Source organism: Mandrillus leucophaeus, unplaced genomic scaffold, assembly GCF_000951045.1.
Source record: "Mandrillus leucophaeus isolate KB7577 unplaced genomic scaffold, Mleu.le_1.0 Scaffold1481, whole genome shotgun sequence".
NCBI classification, from domain to species: domain Eukaryota; kingdom Metazoa; phylum Chordata; class Mammalia; order Primates; family Cercopithecidae; genus Mandrillus; species Mandrillus leucophaeus.
In genome coordinates, this window is record NW_012101456.1 from 329,183 (window position 1) to 353,444 (window position 24,262).

Here is a 24,262-nt window from a genome sequence, read left to right on the forward strand (position 1 = left end):
CTGGGCGACAGAGGGAAACTCTGTCTCAAAAAAAAATAAAAAAAGATTTCAGAAAAGACACAAAGAATAAATGCTTGAGGGGATGGCTACCCCATCCTCCATGATGTGATTACTTCACATTGCATGCCTGTATCAAAACATCTTATGTAACCCATAAACACATATACCTACTATGTACCCACAAAAATAAAAAATAAAAATTTAAAATAAAACTTTAAAATAAAAATTAAAAGTTAAAAAAGATTTCAGAAAAGAGTGGAATTTTTAAAGATAGTTATCAAAAATATTTAATAGTTACAATAAAAATAAAATTTTAACAAAATATAAGATATTATATCGGTCTCTAAAATGAGGTGTCCATATCCTAGAGAATGGAAAGGATGATTTTGGTGTGCAAAGGACATACTGTAACTTCTGTTTATATTTCCTTTTATTTCTTCCTTTTAAAAAATTCTAGTTTGATATTTGCTTTATAATGTATAGAGTATATCGATACAGTAGTACTTACATCCAACTTGTAAATAAAAAGGCATATCGGTACATATGCTCAAAGGCATTTTACTGGTGGAGTGCATAATCAAAAGTTTGGAAGTTAGTATTTGCATGGTGCATTCCGAAGGCAAGCTTTCAAAAGTGGCCATGGTACCTCATGGCACCTCATGCCCCTCGGAGCAGAGCATCCTTGTGTTTCTAGATTTCCAATCCCTATGCCAGGTTGATCGCTCTCTTCTTCTCTGCCCTTCTCTACTATAAAAAATATATTTTTTTCTAAAACCTTTTATGTATAAAAAATGATCTTGGAATATTCATGAATAAAATGGCAAAGAGCTGGCAGGAAACAAAAACAAAAACGAATACAAACAAACAAAAAACTGCCTTCCAGAAAGCAGCAGGCACTTACTGTTACTTAGTTTTGTCCTCTGCTTTGAAATTCCCTTCTTCCAGATTTCTGCATGGCGTAGTCCCCACCTCATTAGGTCTCAGCTTCGACTTCACCTCAGTGAGGCCTTCTCCACAGGACATAGCTGAAGACCCTTTGCTCCGAACCTTCTAATTTTGCTAACTTCTCTTCATAGCACTTGCCTCCACTTAGCTGTGGATTACAAACGCTTGTGCTGAACTTCCTTTGTCTATCTCCCTCCAGGAAGCTAAACCCCATGACTACAGGGACCTTGTTTTGTTCACTGCCATACTTGCAACACCTAAAACCAATGCCTGGCAAATGGCAAGTGCTCAATAAATAAATATTTTTTGAATGACTAAAGGAATGAAGAAAATCTGTGTTGTTCAATGACTAAATCAAAATCAAGTGGAATGTTTAGAGTCTTTAAATACATTTCTGAGGTCATCTCACAGGCCAACTTTTTGCCAAAAAAGTTGAATGAAAGTGGAAGAAAACAGCTAAAGCAAATAAATTTTTAGTTTGTTTATTAACAGCAAATCTCTTAAATAAGGTTTAGGATGAAAGGAGCTACATCCGCCCAAATAGCCTCATCCCATTTACTGCCAGACTTGACATTCTCTGGAACCATCTCACATGGTAAGAGCCAAGACATGTCATGATAGAGAAACACAAATCATGAAGCCCTATTCTCTGTGGAAAGGAAGAATAATTGATAGTATCCTACAAATGCTTCTCCAAACCCCCAATGCTGATTTATCATCATGAAGCTTGTTTTCTCTCAGTGTGCCTAGAAAAGTTTTTTAAAAAATTTCTTTTCAGTCCTTTCTTTATCCTCCCCAAGAGTGTCTTAGTGTTAACCGTACATATTTATCTCTTGGCCCAGTGACTCTCTCTGCTCAAGCTATTCCTGTTACAGGAAGAGGTTTGCCCCTGGCCTTATTGAAGCTCAAGTAAAGGAAAAGACTAGAAAATGCAAACGTAGTTTACAAATAAATATATAAGAATTAAAACTGAATGATGAAAAATCAAAATCACCATTAGGAAAAGTTAGATAGTGAGAAAAAAAGGACTTTGATTTATTTATTTAAAGCTAAAAAAAATTAATCTATATTTAATGCTTCAAAAACAAAATTACTTTAAAAGTCTTATGGTTAGCTGTTTCTATAAGGGCTTCATTAAAATATCTCTAAAATATGTAGTATTATCAACACAATTGAAATGAGCTCTGATGACCTATTTGCAGCTTGACAATTTTCTTTATTGAAAGAATAGAAAGAACAGATTGCTCGGCAGTGTAACTTACTTCAAAATAACTTCCTTCACCAAGCGATAGTGTCTACTTGTCACACAGGAAGTGAAGACTTGGCAAAATTTTCGCTGGGTAGTTTCCTTTGACTTTTTACATTACAGTCAACTTATTTATGAGTGATAGGAAGCGTAAATTTAACTGTGTTGACAACTTTTTGATAATTTACTGTATCTGCAAGACCTTTCCAGCCAAATGGCCCACTGACCTTTCCAACTGAGTATTATAAACACCTAACATGCTAAATCAATGATGAATAAATTAATGATGAAATGGATCGATTCATTCATTCCAGTTTAAAACCATACTTGTGGCCAGACACTGTGGCTCACACCTATAATCCCAGCACTTTGGGAGGCCGAGGCAGGCAGATCACTGGAGGTCAGGAATTGGAGACCAGCCTGGCCAACATTGTGAAACCCCATCTCTACTAAGAATACAAAAAGTAGCTGGGTGTTGTGGCACACCTATAGTCCCAGGTACTTCGGAGGCTAGGGCACGAGAATTGCTGGAACCTAGGAGGCAGAGGTTGCAGTGAGCTGGGATCGTGCCACTGTACTGCAGCCTGGGTGACAGAGCAAGACTCGTCTTTAAAATTAAAAAAAAAAAAAAAACACCATATTTGTGATTTGTGATTTTCTCCAACAAATCAAATAAAATCCTTCTTCTAACTTTTAACTTCCACATTTTTGCCTCACCACCCTTCTGTGAACCCACATGACCAGGGTAGCAGAGGAAGCTGTTTTTCCTCTTCTTCTGACTAGTTGGGCCAACCCCTTCACAACCTTCCTTCCTTGTTTTTCTTGCATCTACCTCTTGGTTACCATCCAAGTCTAGGCTTCACCTGTCTCTTTGCTTTCACTCTCTACCCTGTACACAGCAGGCACACTGTCCCTTTGCTTTTGTCAACGTTACACTGTTCCTCTGACTACAAATAGAGAGGGCATTACTCAACCTGTCATTCAGGGGCTTCCAAATCAAGGTCTGCCTTCATTTTCGGTTCTAGGTTTCACTGGTCTTCTACACTTCAACAAATTGGAAATGCTTTTTTTTTTTTTCCCCCCCTGGAATACTGTCTACCTCTTTTCCCACAACCACATCATGCTTTTCCTTCTGCATGGAATGCCTCCCCATCCCCACCCCCTCAACACCACACATACCCCTATCACCAGAGTCAATCAACTGCCCTTCTTTGAAATCTTTCCTCTTACCCCTAATAAGAGACCATATTGTCCTGTTCTGGGTGCCTGTGGTTCTTGTCCCACTTTTTTGATACCTGCCTTTAGTGTTATTCATTTATTCATATGCTATGTTTTTCTCTGATTTACTACTAAACTCCTTGAGACCACATCTTATTCAGAATTGAATTTGATAGAACTCGGTTCATTTGTGTTGAAAGAATAAATGAGTGAAAGTATGAGAGAGAAAGTTATTTTATCATCTTCTCTTCAAAAGCAGGTTTTGAACTTCCTATTGACATAAAATTCAGAAATATTTGGTAGACATTTTGGTATTCCTAAATATTACATAACAAATTAATGCTTGCAAAACTATCATGTAATAGGATATAGGCCCTAAAGGGCTACAACCAGTTGCAGGTATCTTGTATACACAGAACAATTTGACAAATGGGGTTAGAAACATTGGCTGAATAGATACAGAGCAACATGGTCTAGTTTTATCTTCTTAGAAGGTTGTTTTGAGTTCATCATCTGCTCATAACATATAGAAGAATACTGTTTTCACCAATCTTTAAGTGAAAATATTTTTCTTTTCTACATTTTTATCTATGTTGAGCATGAACACAACAAGTTTGGCATATGGTGTTTCCTGAAATTTTTATATGTTTAAACATGGCATAAAATCACAGTGCGTTGCTGTTTATATAAATGCCAACAGCTCTCATATATTTCCAGTTTTATACCTTCTTATTGGAAGGAACTCACAGAGCCATCAAACCAGTTCTGTCTCTAAGCACATCAATGCCTAACCACCCCAGAAATACGCGCGCTCTTATAAAACCTTCTAAGAGGTGATTACACAGCATAAGAATTCATTCCAGCCTCTCCAAATCCTGAAGTCAGAAATTTCATCCAAGACACTAAACTACATTTTTTCTAAGAGTAAAACCCATTTTCAAATCATGTAACTTTTAGAAACAAAGGCCAAATACTCCCTTTAAAATACATCACAAAGGAAAAGGACCCAGTGGTGCCACACTAATGACTTCTGTGACTCTGCTGAGCTGGACCTCTTCCTCAACTCTGACTTCCCTGCACTCTTCCCAGCACTGGTCATCTCCTTCCGCCTGTCTAACGGTGAGACACCCTAGGTCTCAGCCCCAGGTGCCCTGCCCTTTTCTGTCCATGTGGCCTCTCAGAGAGCCTGTCTAGTAGTGTGGGGTACAATTATTTACTTAGGACTCAGAATTAAGTAGTATAGTCCAAGTTCTATCTCTGCTCTAACCAGTAGTGGGACCCTGAACTCACCATGTATTTTCTCTAGACATTAATGTATTTTCCACATATGCACAGCTAAGCTTAAAGAATGTGTCAGGTGTCTACAAACATTAAGCATCCAGGACACTACAGTTCTACCAACTCCAAGAATGATAATTTCCAAATGCTGTGTATTTCTCTAGCCATATATGCTCTGCCAAGATCTCAGACTCATTCAATTATTTATTCATCACTGTTTAGCAGTTATTAGGCATGGGGCACCAGGACAGGCTTTGGGGATACATTGGTCAGTAAAAGAGGTATGGTCCCTGCCTTTGTGAAGTTTACAGTCTAGTGGACAATAAGCAATGTAAGAATGCTAATAAACAAAAAGTAAGCAAATACATGTATAATTTCAGATGGTGTCAAATACTATGAAATAAGAGAGAAAGAGACAGGCACGCACTGACTCCTCCCGCCAACACATACCCACACACACACACACACACCCCCACACACACACAGAGAGAGAGAGAGAGAGAGAGAGAGAAGGGAGGGAGGATACAGTGTGAGAAAATGGTAGGGGCAAGCCCTCTCTGAAGAGGTGGTATTTCAAGCCAAAACTCTAGGAATGTGAAGGTGGCTGATATTCAAAGGGTAGAAGTGAGGCCATTTTAGGTAAAAGGAAAGACAGGTACAGAGGTCCTGAAGCAAAAAAGTTCTTGTTGTGCTGAGTGAACAAAATAAAAGGAGCTGGTACATCTGTATCAGTGGATGTGAAGTAAAGAAGAACAAAAGCAGCATCTTCCTCCTCACCATTTCACCTGAACTCGAAGTAGGACTTAAATCCCTAACTCATTTGCCCATTAGCATCACCTTGGTGATCTTCTAAAAATTCCCAAACTCTTGATACTCCCTAAATCAGCCAAATAACAAGACCAGAGGCAGATCACAGTCATTAGTGTGTTTTGAAGCTTCCCGATGATTCCAAAGTGCAGACAGTTTGGGAACCACTGACTTAAATTGATTTTAGTGCTTAATTTCTTGTTTTGCCCATCTATAAAATGATGAGGTTCAATTTAATGAGGTCAGGTCTCTTTCTTGCTCTACATTAGGGGATATGTATGTGCAGATCCAGGGCATTTTCACCCACCCCTTCCTCAAGTCTTTCCTCCCCAAACTTTTACCCTACGAACCTCATATTCTTTCATCCAGGCTTAAAATCCTGGAATCTTAGGCTCTTCTCTTTACACTGTTCCTACAGATCAAGCAGGCTCTGTTGATCCAAAGCATCCAGGCTTTTCATGAAGCCCTCTTCAATTCTAACCTGGATACTCACTTACTGCTGTCTCACCTTCCAATGCACCCTGCCCTGACGGCCTTTCTGAGTTCAATCCCTACTGTCTACCCAAAGCCCTTCTCAAGTGCCATCTCCCCAAGAAGCCTATGTAATAAGCTCAAGTATCTACAATAACGAATCTGTAAAGTTTCACAGTCCTCATAATTCATGTGATACAATTTAGGACTGAATTATATAGAAATATCCATTATATATTGGTTTTATCTCCCCAAATGAATGTTAAATGAATTAATAAAATAAATACACATTTTATTAATTCCTGGCATATATTAAGCATTCAAACATTATCTAATAGTAGCAATGGTAGCATTATTTTCGGAGGTAGTGGAAGTGGCAGTGACACTGGCAGTGGTAGTGCAGTGGCAGTAGTACTAATAGTAGTAGTAGTGGTAGTAACGATGGTACAATGTAAAGGCCCCACGTTAGCCAGGCACTTTATTATACATCACCTCATTTAAACATTAAAACAATCCTGCAGAATAGATTTTAAGCTCCTCACTTCACAAATAATAAAGTTGGGGATTAGGAAGCTTAAGAAACTCACAGAAGGGGGATGGAAGATCTGTCTAACCCTAATTTTGTTTAACCATTACTCAATGTTCCCTCCTTATAAGCCTCCCAAAAGAGAATTCTCAGTAAGGAAGACAGGCTATGGGTTGTTCAGTTTTGCAGATTAACTAGTGTCCCCCAGCATTGGCACATAAGCAACAAATGCGCATTGTGACACACTCCAGATATTTATAAACAAAATCCCTTAAAGTCATGTAATATAGTAAGTATGCCAGTAGATGCCCCTTTCTATACCAGCAATGAGAGGAGGACTTAGTCAGGTTGCTGAGTCACCTATTCCCATCTCCAGATGCCATGATTGACAAGTTCTTCTAGAAACTACTTGAGCCCCTCAAGGTCAAGTAAACATTTTATGTACCGAACTTGCAGAGCTCATAATCCACTCACTGAAAACACCAAGAGGGCTCCAGCAACTTAGACATTTTCTCCATCTCTTGCCTTAATTTTTCAAAAGCAAACATTTGGCTCTGGATGCTGATGAAGGAATAAATATGTCAATAATTTAATAACAAAATTTCTGATCAGACATTTATTGGCAGTCCTGTTCAAGAACATAATTGCTACAGCAACAAGGATAATTATCAGCATTTGGTGGAAGGAGAGATGTCAACCTGTTTGAAGAAATAGTGCTGTATAGAAATGCAGATAAAAATGTGTGGGAGAGTGAGGAGAGAAATAATTTCTGTCCAGGTACTAACCAAAGGTAAAACTTAAGAATGCATTTTAATTTAAATCCTATGTTGCTAACAAGTTTAAAAAATATTTACTTTAAAAGAGATAATTTTTATTATTATATAAACAGAAACACATGGGAGAGATAATCCAAAACAAATAATCCAAAAGCAGTGGCAGAGCTAGAAGTTGCTCCTCTTTATTTCAGAAATACATTATATAATTTTCTTTTTTTGTGCTTCACTTTACTTTGCAAAGTCTGATTTAGGCTAATATTATAATTAGTTTGACTTTCCTGAGCCCTCACCAAGTACCAGGGGAAGTTAATCTAAAAATGTGCTAGTGGAAGATAATATGAAAACAATTATTATAAATTAGTCATCTTGACTGAGAAAAATGGCAGGCCAAGTACCTCCCCTTCTGCCCCAAACCTCTTAAAATGGGGAAAAAAAAAAAAAAAGGTTGTGTTTGAACATAAAAACCAAGTACATATGGGATAAAAGTGAAACAATAGACTTCCATAATGTCAGAAAATTCTCAGCTCTGATCTGAAAAAAAATCTCAAATAAATGATGTGAGATCCTGGTTCCTAGTACACACTTGTTAAACAGAAATTCACTTATTCCAAGGACTGATCCAGGGTGTACAAGGCACCACAAAAGGTAACCTCATCTGATTTCTGACCCAGATTCCTGAGAGCAGAAGAAAGTTTTCCTTCCAGTAACTGAAGCAGTTCACAAATTTGCAATTATGAAACTATTTTTAAAAGATGAATCATTTCACAATTTTTTCTACCTAAGATTCCCTAACCAAACTGATAGAGTCACGATTTCTTGAGACTGACTGCATGTCAGTGTATTTATAAATAGCCAAGTGGCCAGTGTTTTGTGTTGGTAGCCAAAAGCCAGTCATCCTAGGTTTCAAGGTTTGCGAGTGATAATATTTTTATTTCTACTCCATTTTCCTTTTGGCTTAAGAAAGATTTGAACTGCACATTCAGCTAGCAATATGTACAACGGTGCTTAAAACACATGTGTGAAAACTTGAGTCAAATATCAGGGAAGGCAGAGTTGATGAATGTTATTTTCTTTTAACCAAATATAACTGTGGCTTGCAGAAAAAGAAAAAAAGAAAACCTTTCTTTCCTAACCTCTAGGAAAAAAAAATACAGATAACTCAGCTTGTAATAAGAGTTTAACTCAGGGTTTGACTCCTTAGTCAATTAATGTCTCCAATAGAGTAGTGTTAAAATAGGCATGTATGTGTGTGTGAATGCATTATATATAAAGTATAAAGGCTCAAATATGATGCAATTATTTATACTGTAAAACAAAAATATAATACCAACAGGATCCTTACCTTTTCAAGTATAGCATTGCCTTGATGAGGACTGATGTTGTGTTGACTTATTTCTCTTTTGTATTTATATTCATAAACTTGGTCAGTGATATTAACCAGCAGAGTTGATGGACTGAAAGTTAGTTTTACACAGTCATAGACAGTTCCACTTTCTATATCAGTTGGTGCTGTAGCATATCGTAAAATTAGTCCCATTATGAGGCCTAAAAAAAAAAAAAAAAAAAAAAAACAGGGTAAGACTCCATCTCAAAAAAAAAAAAAAAAAAAAAAAAAGAATAAATAATGGTACTGGAGGAAGGCAATCTAAAATGCCACTATTGGAAACCTACATGATTTGGAACCTTCAGAAGTGACAGGAGAAAGTGTTGGCTTATTGCCTGGTTTAGAAAAGTGTTCACTTTTGCATGGGTACCAGTTCAACATAATATAGTGTTAAAACATTTGTAGTGAGAACTATTGCTTGAATACCCAGCGTATCTTCCCATTTTTTTTCTTCCTAGTGGACCTACCAATTTTGGAGAGAAAAGACACCTAACTCCTTCTATCCATCCAAATCCTTCAAGAAAACCTTTGCTCTGTGGTAGACACTGAGTCATCTAATCAGTTAGGAGATGGAATTCCCCTGGGAGTGTTTCTGGTCCACAGACCAGCACAAATCTCAGTTATCCCCATCAGACTTTATTATGTCATACATACCCCATGGTTGCGGGGAGAGGTGTTCTTGTTCTCTCTCTCAGGACATGACCAAGGCAATATAGTTCTTTTTTTTTTTTTTTTTTTTCCTGCAGGCAGGTATCTGTGACCATAAGTAGATCCAGTCCAAGAATGTAGCCAATATACTGAGGAGGGTAGGACTAAGACACTGGCAGAAGACAGAGCCGAGGTGTTGAAGGACATCACAGAGCCACTAGATCAAGCAGCCTGCCCTAGAGCTATCCTAACTCTAAACTTCTTGCTGTGTGATATAATACATTCTCTAATTTCTTGATTCTAATTGAATCAAGTTTCTGGTTACTTGTAGCCAAATGCATTCTAGTGATACCACATTCCTTTTCACAAACAATTCAACCTGAGTGACGGTCCTTGACTTTTAAGTTTTTAAACTCTGGTAAGATGCTCACGGCAATCTGATAACTGTGGGCTTTTTAAATGTGGATTTATTAACAAGCAACAAAGAAACATCAGAAGCCTAAACTCTGTCAATTTAAAATTAGGACTGATGTATGTGTTTTGGGATGAATGATCCAGAGTTCACTCTTTAAAACATCTAATTTTGGAGATTTTACCTCTCTTATGAATTTAGTCATTTAATAACCTTTTATTTCTTCAGTAAAACATTTTTGGGGTGCATATTGTGTACCAGACATTTATAGGTATAAAATAAGAATACAGGCCCAGTCTTACAGGAGCTCGTTTGTGTAAGTGAAGATTCATGAGCAAAGAATTATAATACAACATGACATGTGCTATGACCGCTGGGAAGCACTCTGTGATACATGAGTATAGACAGGAGGTACTCTGAAGCCCTTTGAATTATGCAAAGCTTGAGACGAATCTTAAAAGGTCGCATAGATTTGTCCAGATGAGCTGAATCGGAATGAGTAGGGATCCAGTTTGCACGTGTGGGTACCAGCACATAAGAGCAGAGACAGCTGAGAGTTCACTGGGATGCTCTCCCTGTGTGTAGACCAGTATCTGTGCTCTCCCTGTGTGTAGAGTTGCTATTGGCAAGTCGTCGTTCAGCCACGGGCTATGCTTCCTGATTGTCTTGCATCTGGCTGGTTCTTACCAGTGGAAAAATGTTGGGGTACTGTGTAAGAAATCACTAGTGATAACCTTACAAACACAATGCATATGTACAGAAAGGCGTAAGAAATCTGGTACATTTAGGGAGTCACTAGTGATGTAAAAAGAATAGAGAGAAAGAGAGACAGAGAGAGTCTCTAGACCTAGACCGTAGGCAGAGCCAGGTCATAAAGAGGCTCCTCTCTCCTGCTGAGAGGTTTTGATTTTTCACCCAATGGTAATGGAGAAGTACTGAAAGATTTTAGGCAGGGGGAGTAAAACAATCAGACTTTCATGTAACCACCAACACTTTGGCAACAATGTTGAGAACTAATCAGTGAGAGATGAGAATGCAAACAGATTTCTTTCAAGATTATTTTTATTTTATTATTCCTGCTTCAGTGTTTCGCTGACTCCTCTAGAGTAATTAGAAAAATTGTATCCTAATCTCTGGGAGCAAGAGAAAATAAGTGATAGATATGTAACCCTCACTGAGTGCTTGATCCACCACAGCACCGTAGAAAACCTTCAATGCTCACTGTTGAATGACGACAATAAAACTAGTCAGGAGCAAGAAGGGAAGATAGATCATCTACACTCTATATGGCTTAGGGTGCTTGCATAAGAACATCATATTTTCAACACACTTTGCCTAGAAAGGATTTAATTCCTAAAAGTTGTTCAGCAAGTACCACAAATGACACCATTACTGCTCTTTCTACTTCTACAAAGAAAGGAAGCACAAGATACTATCCGCATGGGGCCTAAATGGAAAGAACCCATATTAATGTCATTAGAAATTCCCAGTGGGTGAGCCAATGTTTTTTTTCTTTTTTACAAAATGCTTTCAATGAAACAACAAGAAATAAACATGAAGTGTCCCCTACTACTTCCCAAGCAGAGAAAGCAAGTCTTTGTCATAATAGTGAGTGCCTGGTACCTAGAGTGGTTAAATTCATGCAAGACCTCCAAACCTAAATGGCCCTGACTATCCCTCTGCACCAGCTCTGGCCTCATCCTTCGAGAAGAAGCACATTGAAGTGAACGGAGGAAGCTGCTTGCCACCGTTGTGGCGGAGGTGACCAGATGTAATATTCATGAAAACATACCTCTCAGATAGATCTCCCACTCTGAGGAGGCAATTGGCCAGTGGTCTCAGCTTCTGTGCTCTGGAATCCATCACCACTTTCACACTGAGGTCAGACTCCCAGCCGACGACTGAACACAGCAGGGATATTAAGGCAGGGAGATGGGGACTCCTCTGAAGGGCAACCATGGCTCAGGGACCCATCATTAATCTTGCCAAACTGTTCTTAGAATTGCACCACAGCCTAAAGATTTCCTACCCAGCTTTTCTTCCTTTCCTCGCTTCACAGGATTGGGCCTGCCTCAAAACCTGACGGCTGTCCTGTCATCCTCATGCTCACTCCCCACATACTCTAAAGGAATAAAAATCTTTTGTACAATGAATCTCTTTCCAGCATCTGCTTCTTGGAGGACCCAAATTAACACACTTGCCAAAAGGCTTCAGCCCTCCTTTTCCCCAGACCTCAAGGGTTGAGAAGAAACAACGTCTTGCCAGATGTTAAGAGCCAGTGGGAAGATCTCAGCCTCCTAGCACATCTGGTTAAAAAACCCATGCACTCATTTGTACACCCTTGCTGCAGTAGCAGCAGCTGGAAAATCCTTATTTGTCAGAGGCTACTTACCCATAGAGCCTCATAATGCTTTTTATAGTGAAACATCTACTCAGTGTTTTGCCATATGCTGACAGAAATATGGAGTGTTGAATTAATGTACACTGACACAATATTGTATATGAGTAGGTGACAGATAAAGTAGGACTGCTAGTAGAAAGAAAATGTTCATGAGAGTGGGTTGTTTTTATACCACACAAAGATACAAGATTAAGAAAGCAGAAATCATTTGTTCGCAGAAGAAGAAAAGAGGAGATTGGCTGCCATGGCTTATGAACAGTACACAAGCACCACTCTTGTTGGTAAACCATGAAACCAGGCCCCTTCTTGCTGGAGGAGAAAAGAAGCCAGCCTGCCCCTGCAAAGGGATACCCACCCAGTCCATGTGCAAACAGCCCTGGTCCCAGGTTGCGGGTCCCACATACACGACACTTCTCTGAGATCTGTCCCCTGGCCAGTTGGTGGTATCTCCTTCTCTAGGAAGGAACTCTAGTCTAGATGCATCCCGTGCTCCTTCAAGTCTGGGCGTCTGGATACCTAGGGTGACAGCAGGGTGCACCTGTGCTTTCGTGAACCCTGACTTCTCTCCACAGCATACAAGTCCCACAGAAAGCATGGACAATAGACTTCATTCCTAAAGCAGTCACTATCCTAAAATGTCCCTCTTAAGTCCCACCTGTGAGCACCAGAACCCCGATAAAGTCTGTGCTCATTGAAGTCCTTCATCTTTGCATTCTGACAGCATTTATTGTTTGAACCACACACTTTAGAGGCCAGCTTTATAAAGACATATTATTCAGTGCCGCTTTACAGATCTTGGCTTTTTCTCCCCAACTAGACAATGAGACTGTTTAAGGTAGAGGCTCTGTGCTATTCTTTATCTTTTTTTCTCTAGAAAAGCCAAGCACTTTGGGCAGAATTGTAGCCCAACTTTCTCCAAGTCCACAAGCTCCCCTGGAGTCAAGAAGAAAAGGATCCTCCGAGTTTATGTAGTCAGTCAGTTACCAACATTTTGAGTGTCACAAAGAAGGAACATCACACCAAAAGCTGTGATGTCCCTGTCCTTGCAGAGTGTTCAACATAACTCTTATATAGCACATGCATGGCATACAGTTGATAGCATGATGTTTGTGAGAGAAGAAAGAAGAGAGGGGACAGAAGGAGGAAACAGCCTCAGGAGCACTCAAACCAAGAAACATTAGAAAGATGAGACTTATCTTCCTGAACTGACTCTCATTTTATTATCCACATTGAAAATAAGAGAAAAACACCAGTCCCTTACTCTATTATTCTCTTATTACCTGTTCAGGCTGCAGACACCCAAGGCATTGCTCTAGGGCTTGTAGGAGTTATTATAAAAATGAATAAAATATGATTTTGTCCTTATGTTAACCTACCAGCCTCTTCCCTTCTGCCAAATCCTGCCATCCTAATTTCCAGTAAGAATAAGGTATAACAAGTATTTACTAATTTTTTTATATGAAGTCTGCATTTCATAACCAATTTCCCTTGCATCTTATTGATGGTCATTCTACATGATGCTGAAGCATTTTCTTAAAGTGGCTTTTCTTAGAGAAATAAAAGATAGGGACTTACTTTTTAAAAAAGCTCAAAGTAGATTTCAGAATGTTTTTTAAAACGCAAAAGTGTTTTAAGGGGATTTTAATCTCTTTGGCTGTGTTCAGCACTGTAATTGTGTCCAGACACCATCACAGAGTTCCCTGCTGCTTGGCACAACTCTGGCCAGATTGCTTTAGACTCCATTCCTATAGGAGTAGGGCTTCCCCAGAGTTGCACAATGCAGCAAGCACAACTATATACATGTGCCTAATTAGACTGTTACAAAGGTCTATATTTAAGTGCTACATGATGTTGGAAGAATTTAGGAGTCTAAAGCAAATGTAGTTAACACATGAAGATTGTAGGAGAACTGAGTTTTGCAGTTCTTTTGCTCTCACTGCATTGAGTGGCTACCAAGAATAATCTGGATTAATGAGGCATTGCCAATTCCCTAAAATAAGAAGATATAACCTCAAACTATGTAATATTATATAACATCATATTTCAGCCTGGTAAGTGTATCAGGTCCTATTGATTGCCAGCCCAATGTCTATCCTTGTTTACCCCACAAAGCCCTGGTTTATTTGCTGTCCACCCCTCCACACATAGCCATATGCTTAGGGGAAGTTGAACTCACTCCTGCTCCAGGGATGTTCTCACTCTCCCTGCTGATAACTGGTTCTGGAATGGGTACGTGACCTTATTCCTGTCAATAAGAAGTGAAGGGAATTTGCTAGGGAGCTTCTTAGAAAGGGTTTCACATCCTACAAGAGAGACACAGAAGAGATGAGCTCTCTTCTTTTCCAGTATATTACTGGGCCCGGTTAGGACACCAGGCACTGCCGTAGCCACTTCACTGCCAGCCTGATGTTGAAGTCAGCACTGAAGGTAGAAAAACAGAAAAAAGGAAAGAAACTGGGTTTTGATGACAAAAGTAGGTGCTGAATCAAATAGCTTTGAAGACTACTTTTCTCTGGACTTCCAGTTATGGCAGATAATAAATGTCTTTATTGCTTAATTGTTTCTCTCAGGGTTTCTGTTACGTGAAACTGAATGCGTCTTAACAGATAGAAAAGCCATTGGTTTTCCTCTCACAAAGCAATGTACAAAGTTTTAACGGACCCTAAAGAAAAGACCAACTAACCCCACCCACTACAGTATTGGAAAAACTTAATAGAAGAGGTTCTCAAGGATGTGTAAGAGTTCACCAATTAGAGAAGAGGGTATGACATTTTAGGGAGAGGTATACAGAAATCAAGGAGCCCAGTGTCAATGATGCATATCAAGCAGTTTGGGACGGGCACTTAGGGCAGTGCAGGCAAAGGGCCTTGGCACAACAGAGGACTGCCGAGTGTTTAGGAGGGAGAGGTGGTCAGCAAGGTGGTCTTGAGGAAAAACCGAGTGAGTTTCTTGTAGGGAGGCAGATTTGCTCTGTTTTAGAGCAGAGGAAACAGCATTTAGAGATAATTATTTGAAGAGAGAAAAGAGAATTGAGGGACAGAGAAGACACCGAGAGGAAGTTAACATTATATTTAGTTTATATTTACATAAGGGACAATTTAGAACATCTGAGTGGAGGAATTTCAAGATGAAAGGAATAACGCTCAAGGAGGAATGTTCTTTACCATCGTTAGGACTTTGTACAATGCAAGACTTTAAGGCAGGGAATCTGTGACATTATTATTTCAGTCACTCAGATTAAAAAATTATGAACTAGGAATTCAAATGTGAGCATAAAGAAGAGGGAAATAATCTGAAAAATAATCTAAGGAAACAAAATCAGTGAACAACATTTAACTGTAAGATAGTATTCACAAAGATCATATTTTAACTGCATCTACAAAATTTTTAACTTTTTATTTGATGTTTATCCCTTCCCATTTTAGAAAAGTCTTTTAGAATACGAATTTAGAGAGATAATATGGTTTTGAACTTCAAATACCTAAATGCATTTCCTAATGTTTTCCTTTTTAGCAATTTAGTTTTGCTCTGAGATTAGTCAGGGATAGAACAAAAAGTAACAACATATAATGCCTTCTGTTTTTGGTGAGGGAGTTTGTTCTTTCTCTGTTCTCCCACCAACTTTTTAAATTCAAAAAACTAAGGAAAGTATAGGTCTTACTAAAAAGTCACAATTTATTGCTCTGTGCTAGCTCACCATCAATTTGTTTTGGTGAAGAGTCCCAGAATGATTTCAGAACAGATCTGGGGCACCTGCCAATTAAGAGAACCTTATTAAATTCCAAAGTAGAAAGTAGTCCATGAAGCTAATTCACCTTGTGATGCCTTGTTCAAAGTTTCCCTCTCCTCACAGGATAGAGTCACATGAAAACTGCCAGAAAGTTCCAACTATCAGATCCTCCATCAGAGTGGGGTGTCTAATGTCCACAATCCATCCTTGATTCACAACAAACAACACACACACAAGCACATGCATGCACACATATATAACACACATGTACACACACATGCACATACATAGACACAACACACATGCAAGCACATACAAACACACACATACACATATACACAATGTACACACTTCACAAAACTCTGGGATTTCTAACAGTATAATAGATAACTTTTCTTTAGAACCTATCTCAGTCATCAGCTTATATATAGCTAACACCCTTCCTTGCAATCATCTTAGGAAGTTGACAGAAGAAACGTAGAGACAGAGATGTCTAACTAGATGTATACTGAATAAACAAATGATTTCTTACTTTGTAATGTTTATACAACACAGTTTATTTTTTTCTCAAACCAGAGGTGGAGACATTACAAAGTGTTACAGACAGTGAAAGAAAGACTCTTTAGTAAAGGGAGACGGTCTTCCAACCCGCCCCCTTTCACCATAGGAGAGTAATGGGATAAGAAAGAAATAAGAGAAAACAGGAAATGAAACTAGGAACAACATTTCAATTTTATTTTCCTAGCAAAGTAGTTCTCAAACTTCACTGCATCAGAACCTCCTGGAAAGTTTGTTAAAACACAGTTTGCTGGATCCCACCCCAGAGTTTCTGATTCCCTATGTCTAGGCTGGGAACGACATATTTGCATTTCTAACAAGTTCTCCGGTGGTGCTGATGGTGCTGGACAGGAAACACACTGAGAAGCATTGTCCTATGAGACAATAGTTCCTACCAACATGAGTCCTCACAGGCCTGAAATTCCATCAAAATTCACACCATCTTGGGCTCATGCACACGGGTTTCAGAGCTTGGAAAACCCAGAAGCATAGTTAATGGTTCTACCTTCAGTCTCTTCCAAAAATTAAATTCAGTTTAACTAACATATGATGAAAGCCTGTTTTGCATGATTCATATACATTCACAGTCCCTTCTCAAACTATTTATAGTACCTATCCCACCCATTGTTTCAACCATAGGCATTTAAAACCAGAAAGAACATGAACTTGCAACATGACTATCGCTCAAGCTGGGACAATGTTTCCAGGTAGGCTTGGAATATTTCAACCCCAGCTACTTAATATGGATGTGTTTTCACAGTATTGCTCCCATTCTGTTTCCCACAGTGGGCTTTTCGCTATAGACAGTGGAACATTTCTGAGGCTTCCAGGTAGAAGAGGAACTTAACTACTTTTGCCCTGAATCATTCCCTACCCTGACTTCATGGGACAGTTACACATCAAGAGCAGACTTGGATGAGAGAACGACTGCAGCCAGAATTTGAGAGTGCTCGCTTTCAAAAGAGTGTTCTTGCCAACTATTCTGGGCAAAGTTGGTTAAGTCGTAAGTTTTCTGAGTTTCTGTTTCCTTATATGCAAACTAAAGATGATCTTGCCTGTTCAGCATGGTTGTTGTGAGGATTAGTGATAATGTATATAGTTATATATCTCAACCTCTATCTCTCTTCTGTAAACTTCCTAAGGTACCGTCATCTGGCACAGAGCAGTTAATTAAAAAACAGCAATTATTCTAGGACTACATAAGCGATGGAGGTGAAGGAACAGAGGTTATATGTTCTGAATTTGAAGTACAGCTCTGTTGATTATCAGCAAGTTACTTTCTGTCTCTCAGTGTTGGTTTCCTCATCTGTAACATGAAAATAACACTCCCTCCTACACACACACACACACACACACACAAACACACCCACATTTTAGATAGCAGATGACCATATGAAGCCAAACTACTAAAAGTTTGAGACCTAGCTCTGGCATTCAGTAGATGTGCAACTTTGGGCAAGTTACTTAATGTTTTAGTACCTCAGTTTTCCTACCTAAAAAATGGTTGTTGTGAGGATTAAATGAGTTAATATATGTAAAGTGCTTATAACAGCATAGTTTATATCAGGAATGCTATTTGTGTTAGCTATTTTTATTTTCGTATATCAACTTTTTGACATAACAGATGTTTAACAAACATCTATTTTAGATGTTTAGTAAACATCAGCTCTCCATATCCCCACTTTGTTAACTATATAACATTAATTCAATTTAGATTGTCTACAGTATCTATGTAAATAATTTGAATCATAAATCTATTTTCTTGATATGCGCATTCATTAGCCTTTCAAACACTGAGGGGGGAACCTTCGAGGCACCACAGTAGTTCACAGTAAAGTTTCATCTATAGCTTCTTTGAGATTTAGAATATATAGTTTATTCATTTATTTAGTTTATTCAAAATATAGAAGCTATTATTTATTTATTTATTTTCGATACAGAGTCTTCCTCTGTCACCTAGATTGGAGTGCAGTGGTGCAAGCTCAGCTCACTGCAACCTCCACATCCCGAGCTCAAGCAATTCTCCTGCCTCAGCCTCCCGAGTAGCTCAGATTACAGGTGCCCGCCACCATGCCTGGTTAATTTTTGTATTTTTTGGTAGAGACAGAGTTTCACCATGTTAGTCAGGCTGCTCGCGAACTCCTGACCTCAGGTGATCCACCCACCTCAGTCTCCCAAAGTGCTGGGATTACAGGAGTGAGCCATAGCACCTGACCTAGCTATTTTCTTTAAAATCAACTTTTAAAAGCATACAGAGTGCAGGCCAGGCGCCGTGGCTCACGCCTGTAATCCCAGCACTTTGGGAGGCCAAAGCAGGCGAATCACGAGATCAGGCGATCGAGACCATCCTGACTAACACGGTGAAACCCCATCTCTACTAAAAATACAAAAAATTAGCCGGGCGTGGTGGCGGGCGCCTGTAGTCCCAGCTACCTGGGAGGCTGAGGCAGGAGAATGGCTTGAACCTGGGAGGCGGAGCTTGCAGTGAGCTGAGATCCGGCCACTGCACTCCAGCCTGGGTGACAGAGCAAGATTCCATCTCAAAAACAAAAAATAAATAAATAAATAAATAAACATACAGACTACAGTATGCCTTTCATTCTTCCATTATTTTACCTTTCTCTGGCAAATGTATCAACACAAGGAAAACATTGCACAAATCTCTGAAGTTCCTGAAAAATCAAGTTTTTTACGCCAAAAGGGAGAAGTAGTTTGGTATGCTGGGCTCCTAATCCTGATTACCTTTCTTGCAGAGCCCTTCAAATTAAACCAGAGCTACTCTTGTTTTCATAAAAAATGCATCTGCAAACTGTGGAATACATAGCCAGTCCTTACTATTCTAGTGGTTTAACTTGTTCTCCTCACCTTTCTGACAGGAACTCAACAGAATTTACTGAGCACTCCTTGCAAAATCAGAGCAGAAGCAGGAAGTACTAACAGTGCTGAAATAACACTCACTAAAATCCTATCTGAGAGAAAGGACTGGGTATCATCATAGGCTGCCATGTTCTGGAAGGAAAGCTTCTGGTTTGGGCCGTAGTGGTGGAAAGACGCCTGATGGTTGAACTCAGTCTTGGCCTGAATTTTGAAGGACTTTTGCAGCTGGAAGGGAGATGTATGATATCTGTTCCTTTCTTCCCCATTTTACAGATGAGAAAAATAAGGCCAGATGTTACATCATTTGCCCAAAATAATGCATCTAGCTACTGAAAAAAAAAATCATCAAGATTAAGAAACTTAAATCTCCAGGGTAGCACATCAATGTTTTCTCTATAAAACATGCCACAGTGGAATAAGTAGAGCCTTGGAAGGACCTTCAGCCAGCGGGAAGGGGGTGAAATAGCAGGAAGCATCTCCCATAGGCCTGGCGTCAGGGAGGCTGGACTGTCCTGGAAGAGGGTAAAATGGATCAGGAGGGTGTAGCCACACATGTCCAACAAACCAATTTAATCCTGAGGAAACTGCAGGGAGTGCTAGGAAGAAATTAATGCCTGCAGAAGATTTTTCAGAGAAGATAATTTTTCAAACCTTGATGATTCATTATGTAATTGTATTTTCTTTAAATCTTGAAAAACTTGCTGTTGAGTGAATTAAATTGATCCTATTTAACTGTTCAGCACATTCCTAAAGAATCAGAAAACGCTTTAATATGGAATAGTTTAATGAATTCAAAATGTAAACTTTGTGCCTTGAAATTTGTTATTTGCCCACTAAACAGTGGCCACAGTTTTTACATGAATTCAGAGACTAACTTCTATGGGAAGGCCAGGAAATCAAAGGCAGAAATCTAAGAGGTTTAAATTGCTCCGTCCCTAAGCTCAGATCCCAGACCTCAAATGCACAGGATTATAAATGTCCTGTAAAGTATGGCAGCCCCCAGTGATACATAATGGAATTCTTAATGCTATCAGGGAGCAAGGAGCAAATTTCTTTTAAGAGCACTGAACAGGGGATACAGGCCCTAAGTGAGAGGTACTAAGTGCACTAGCTGCTGTCAATCAATATTTTAACCACTAATTGTCATTTATGCTTTCAGTCCAATGTAAATGAATATCATTATGGCTTATATTTTAAACTAGTTATGGATTCTAATCCTTCAATTTTGAAATGAGAACCATCGAATATCATAATAGATTACCCATTACTATTCCTGGTGAAGCAAAAATATGGTTATAAAGCTGCCACTAATTTTTTATAAGCTTCCTATGACTCTTAATAACAAGAAAAAATATTTTTTATATAATGGATTATTTATACTATTTGGAGTACCATATGTATCTCTGATTGACACAGAGTCTAGCCAAATGCCACACATTTTTTCTTGGTCTCTACAACTCTTAATATGATATTTTAAGGTTAACGACTTGAAAATTATTTCTAACAATAAATATAAAAGAACATTAAACATTCTGCTTGATAACTTTTCTCTGCATTTTTTAAACTGCTCACTTTCTAAGCCCCTGGTATCTCAAATTTTTAAATTAGACTCTCAGGGACATTGATAAAATAGACTCAACATCTATTGAGTCTTCTAAAGAACATTTGACACATGTCAAAGGAATACTGGCAGAAATGCAGATGGCAGAATAGGCTGAAGTATTATAGGAAATTTGATGCTGGGGAAAAACATTTATCACTCTCGATACAGGACAAGTGATACATTATACAAATAGTGAGAGCAAGAGCAGTACTCGGTGGAGTAGGAGAGTTGCTAGCCAAATTCATTGATAAGCATTACATGCAGGTCCACTAAATCTTACACCGTTTCATTACAAGCATAACAAGCATATGTGTGTGTAGCATGGAGACGACTGTCACAGTCTACTCTCAAATGTTCACATCCTTAAGAATAAGAAATTTTAAAAGTTTTTACATCCTTTCTTCTTTTCTTTTCTTCCTTTCCTTTCCTTCCTTCCATCCCTCCCTTCCTTCCTTCCTTCCTTCCTTCCTTCCTTCCTTCCTTCCTTCCTTCCCTTTCCTTCCTTCCATCCCTCCCTTCCTTCCTTCCTTCCTTCCTTCCTTCCTTCCTTCCTTCCTTCCTTCCTTCCTTCCTTTCTTTCTTTCTTTCTTTCTTTCTTCCTTCCTTCCTTCCTTCCTTCCTTCCTTTCTTTCTTTCTTTCTTTCTTTCTTTCTTTCTTTCTTTCTTTCTTTCTTTCTTTCTTTCTTTCTTTCTCTCTTTCTTTCTTTCTTTCGACAGGGTCTTACTCTGTCACCTAGGCTCAAGTGAAGGCTGGAGTGAAGTAGCACAGTCATAGCTCAAAAAGCTTAAGTTTTAAACATAGTTTTGTTTCTTTTCTTCCTCATTGGTTATCATCATGCCCCCTGTTCTTGCAAAAGCTATGAGTTTAATCCTCTAACGGAAAAGGGAATTTGTACAGTGTGGGATGCTGAAAATTCACTCTTTTAGACCTCCTGGAAAAGAGAATCTGGCTAATCCTGAAAGCTTAACCATATGAGGATGCATCCAGATCCCAGAGACACATCCTTTCTCCAGGAAAATTATTGCAATAATTTACTTATTTTTAAATATCTTAGCATCTCTTAGTAAAGAGATGGAGGTTGAATCCCACCTCACCAGTTAACTACATGACTTTCATCTCTCTAAGTTTTCATTTCTTTGTCTGCAAAATGAGAATGCTGGATTTATGATCTTTGAGGCTCCTTCCCCATCTATGAATTCCAAGTTCATTTATAACTGTTGGACAATTAATTCACTTGGCATCTCCTTTCCCCTATCATTAAAAGTGTTTACTAGAGTATCGCATCGTGTTCTTCTGGTGTAGTTTCAGACTATTTTATTACATTACTGACAGAAAGTTCCTAATAAGCATTTAAGATATAACATTTAGGACATCCCTGAAGAAGAAATGTGACAAGTCATGAATGCCACCCATATGGAGTACTTTCAGAAAACATAGGGAGAGTTCTTTCAGGTGAACGTGAACCTTAGTAAGACACACAGAGGAGTGAAGGCACATGGACCAGCCATGAGCGGCTATTCAGTTTTGGAAAGTCCCTTCACTTCTCTGGGATTCAGCTTGTTTCTCTGTAAAATAAAGGGGACAGAGAAGGTAACCTCTAAAATTCTGTGACATCCTAACAATTACGATTCTATGCCAAGAAAAAGTTAAACATCACTAAAATATGTCTTTTCATTGATTTATGTAGTTCAAGATAACTGAAAGATACTCAAAATTTCTAGTAATAGAATACATACACATATACATATCTTCATAATTTTTATAATCCTTTTACATTGCACTGGTTCAGAAGTTGCTTTCAATAACTTTTACATTTAAAAACTCATGAAAGAAGAATAGGAATCAGAGAACCCAACTTAATTCCACTCATAAACTTTAAGCCTTATCTGCCTTAAGAACAGCAATTTAGAGAAATACTACTTCAACAGCAGTGGTCAATGAACTATTATTTTATGATTTCAAGCACAATTTAAAAATATTTCAGAGAGTTTTTCACGATTAAAGGTAATCTGGAATTTTTCAGGTTCAGAAGTAAGAGTTACTGTTTGTATTGTGAATGCAAAATATGTCTGAATTTTAGTAGGTTATCAAAACTTTTACAAAAATAATATCCCCACCATTGAACTTGGTACACGAGTCATAGTTCAATCAAATTCAGGGACGTGAAGAAATCTTTCCCTCTAATAAAGGTTGTCAATCTATTAAATCTGGGTAGTTTTGCTAAAGCACATATGTCCCTTTAATATGATATCAAGAATTACATTGTTTCTGGCGTCTCAGATTCTATTCCACATCCTTGCAGATTACTTATTAGTCAAGTCAAGAGAAAAATTCTGTTCACGATGGAGATAGGCAAATGACAGGAACCTAGGGCTTCATATCTGATGGCATCACTTCCTTTTTGTTTGCTATTTCTCTCCCACCTGATTGTGACTTTTTTCCTCTTAAATGAGAGTTTTCTTGTATCCACTAAGACCCTCAATACTGGCTGGGAATGGTGGCTCATGCCCATAATGCCAGCATTTTGGGAAGCCAAGGTCAGAGGATCTCTTTAGGCCAGGAGTTGGAGACCAGCCTGGGCAACATAGTGAGACTAAATTTTAAAAAATAAATAAAACAATACAGCAAAAAATTTTTAAAAGACCCTCAATACCAAGGAATTTAATTCTGTGCTCTGAATGGATCAGCATATCAGCCTCCTGAGCCTGAAACTTCCACCTTATAGCTCAAGTATCTCACAGTGGGATCCACTTAAGGCTTAGGATTCCTTATGTTCTCAAATCATGACTATACACTGTTAATATCAGGACATCACAAGATTAGCTTATATAATGTGCATTGATCTTGTACCCTGAATCTCAGGCTTAGGAAAGGGTTTCAGGATTTCCAAAATTGCTATAAATTATAGCAATGCCTTGCCTGTTGCCATTGTATTCAAACTTCCCATCCATTATCAGGCTGAGATAAGAGCAGCGAAGTCAACTATTTCATCAGTAACACCAGTTTATTAATAAAAACTGTTGTCTTTCATTTTACTTTAAAAGATGAGAGTACAGACTAGATAATCTCTGTCAGACTTTATTAAACTTTCTGAAAGGAATAATATGGTAAGTTGCCCAGAAAGAGCAGTACTGTAGATGTTAAATATTTTTCCATACCTTGGCCTCCAATAAATAAATGAGAGATACATAACAAATAACACTAGCAATGATAATTATAAATTAGAACATCTGAAATCAGGCTAAGAAGTAAAAAGTACTGCATAAAGAAACTCTCGTTTATTTATAACTTTTTGTTACAAGAAAATTAAACGTTGTTCATATAAATAAAAAGGACTTGGACACAATATTCTCATAAGAGGGGTGGGGTTAGTTTCTGCAA

At 38.5% G+C, this 24,262-nt stretch overlaps 1 protein-coding gene across 1 annotated transcript in view; it reads right to left on the minus strand.

Annotated features, from left to right (window-relative positions):
- Window positions 1-24,262, minus strand: part of LOC105535611 (sodium/hydrogen exchanger 9) — a gene marked incomplete at its 3' end in the record, with an annotated part of 317,019 nt that overhangs the window by 291,924 nt on the left and 833 nt on the right. The window contains exon 2 of the mRNA XM_011974743.1: window positions 8,610-8,812. Within this exon, the coding sequence (XP_011830133.1) occupies window positions 8,610-8,812 (203 nt within the window). The remainder of the gene's footprint in view (window positions 1-8,609; window positions 8,813-24,262) is intronic.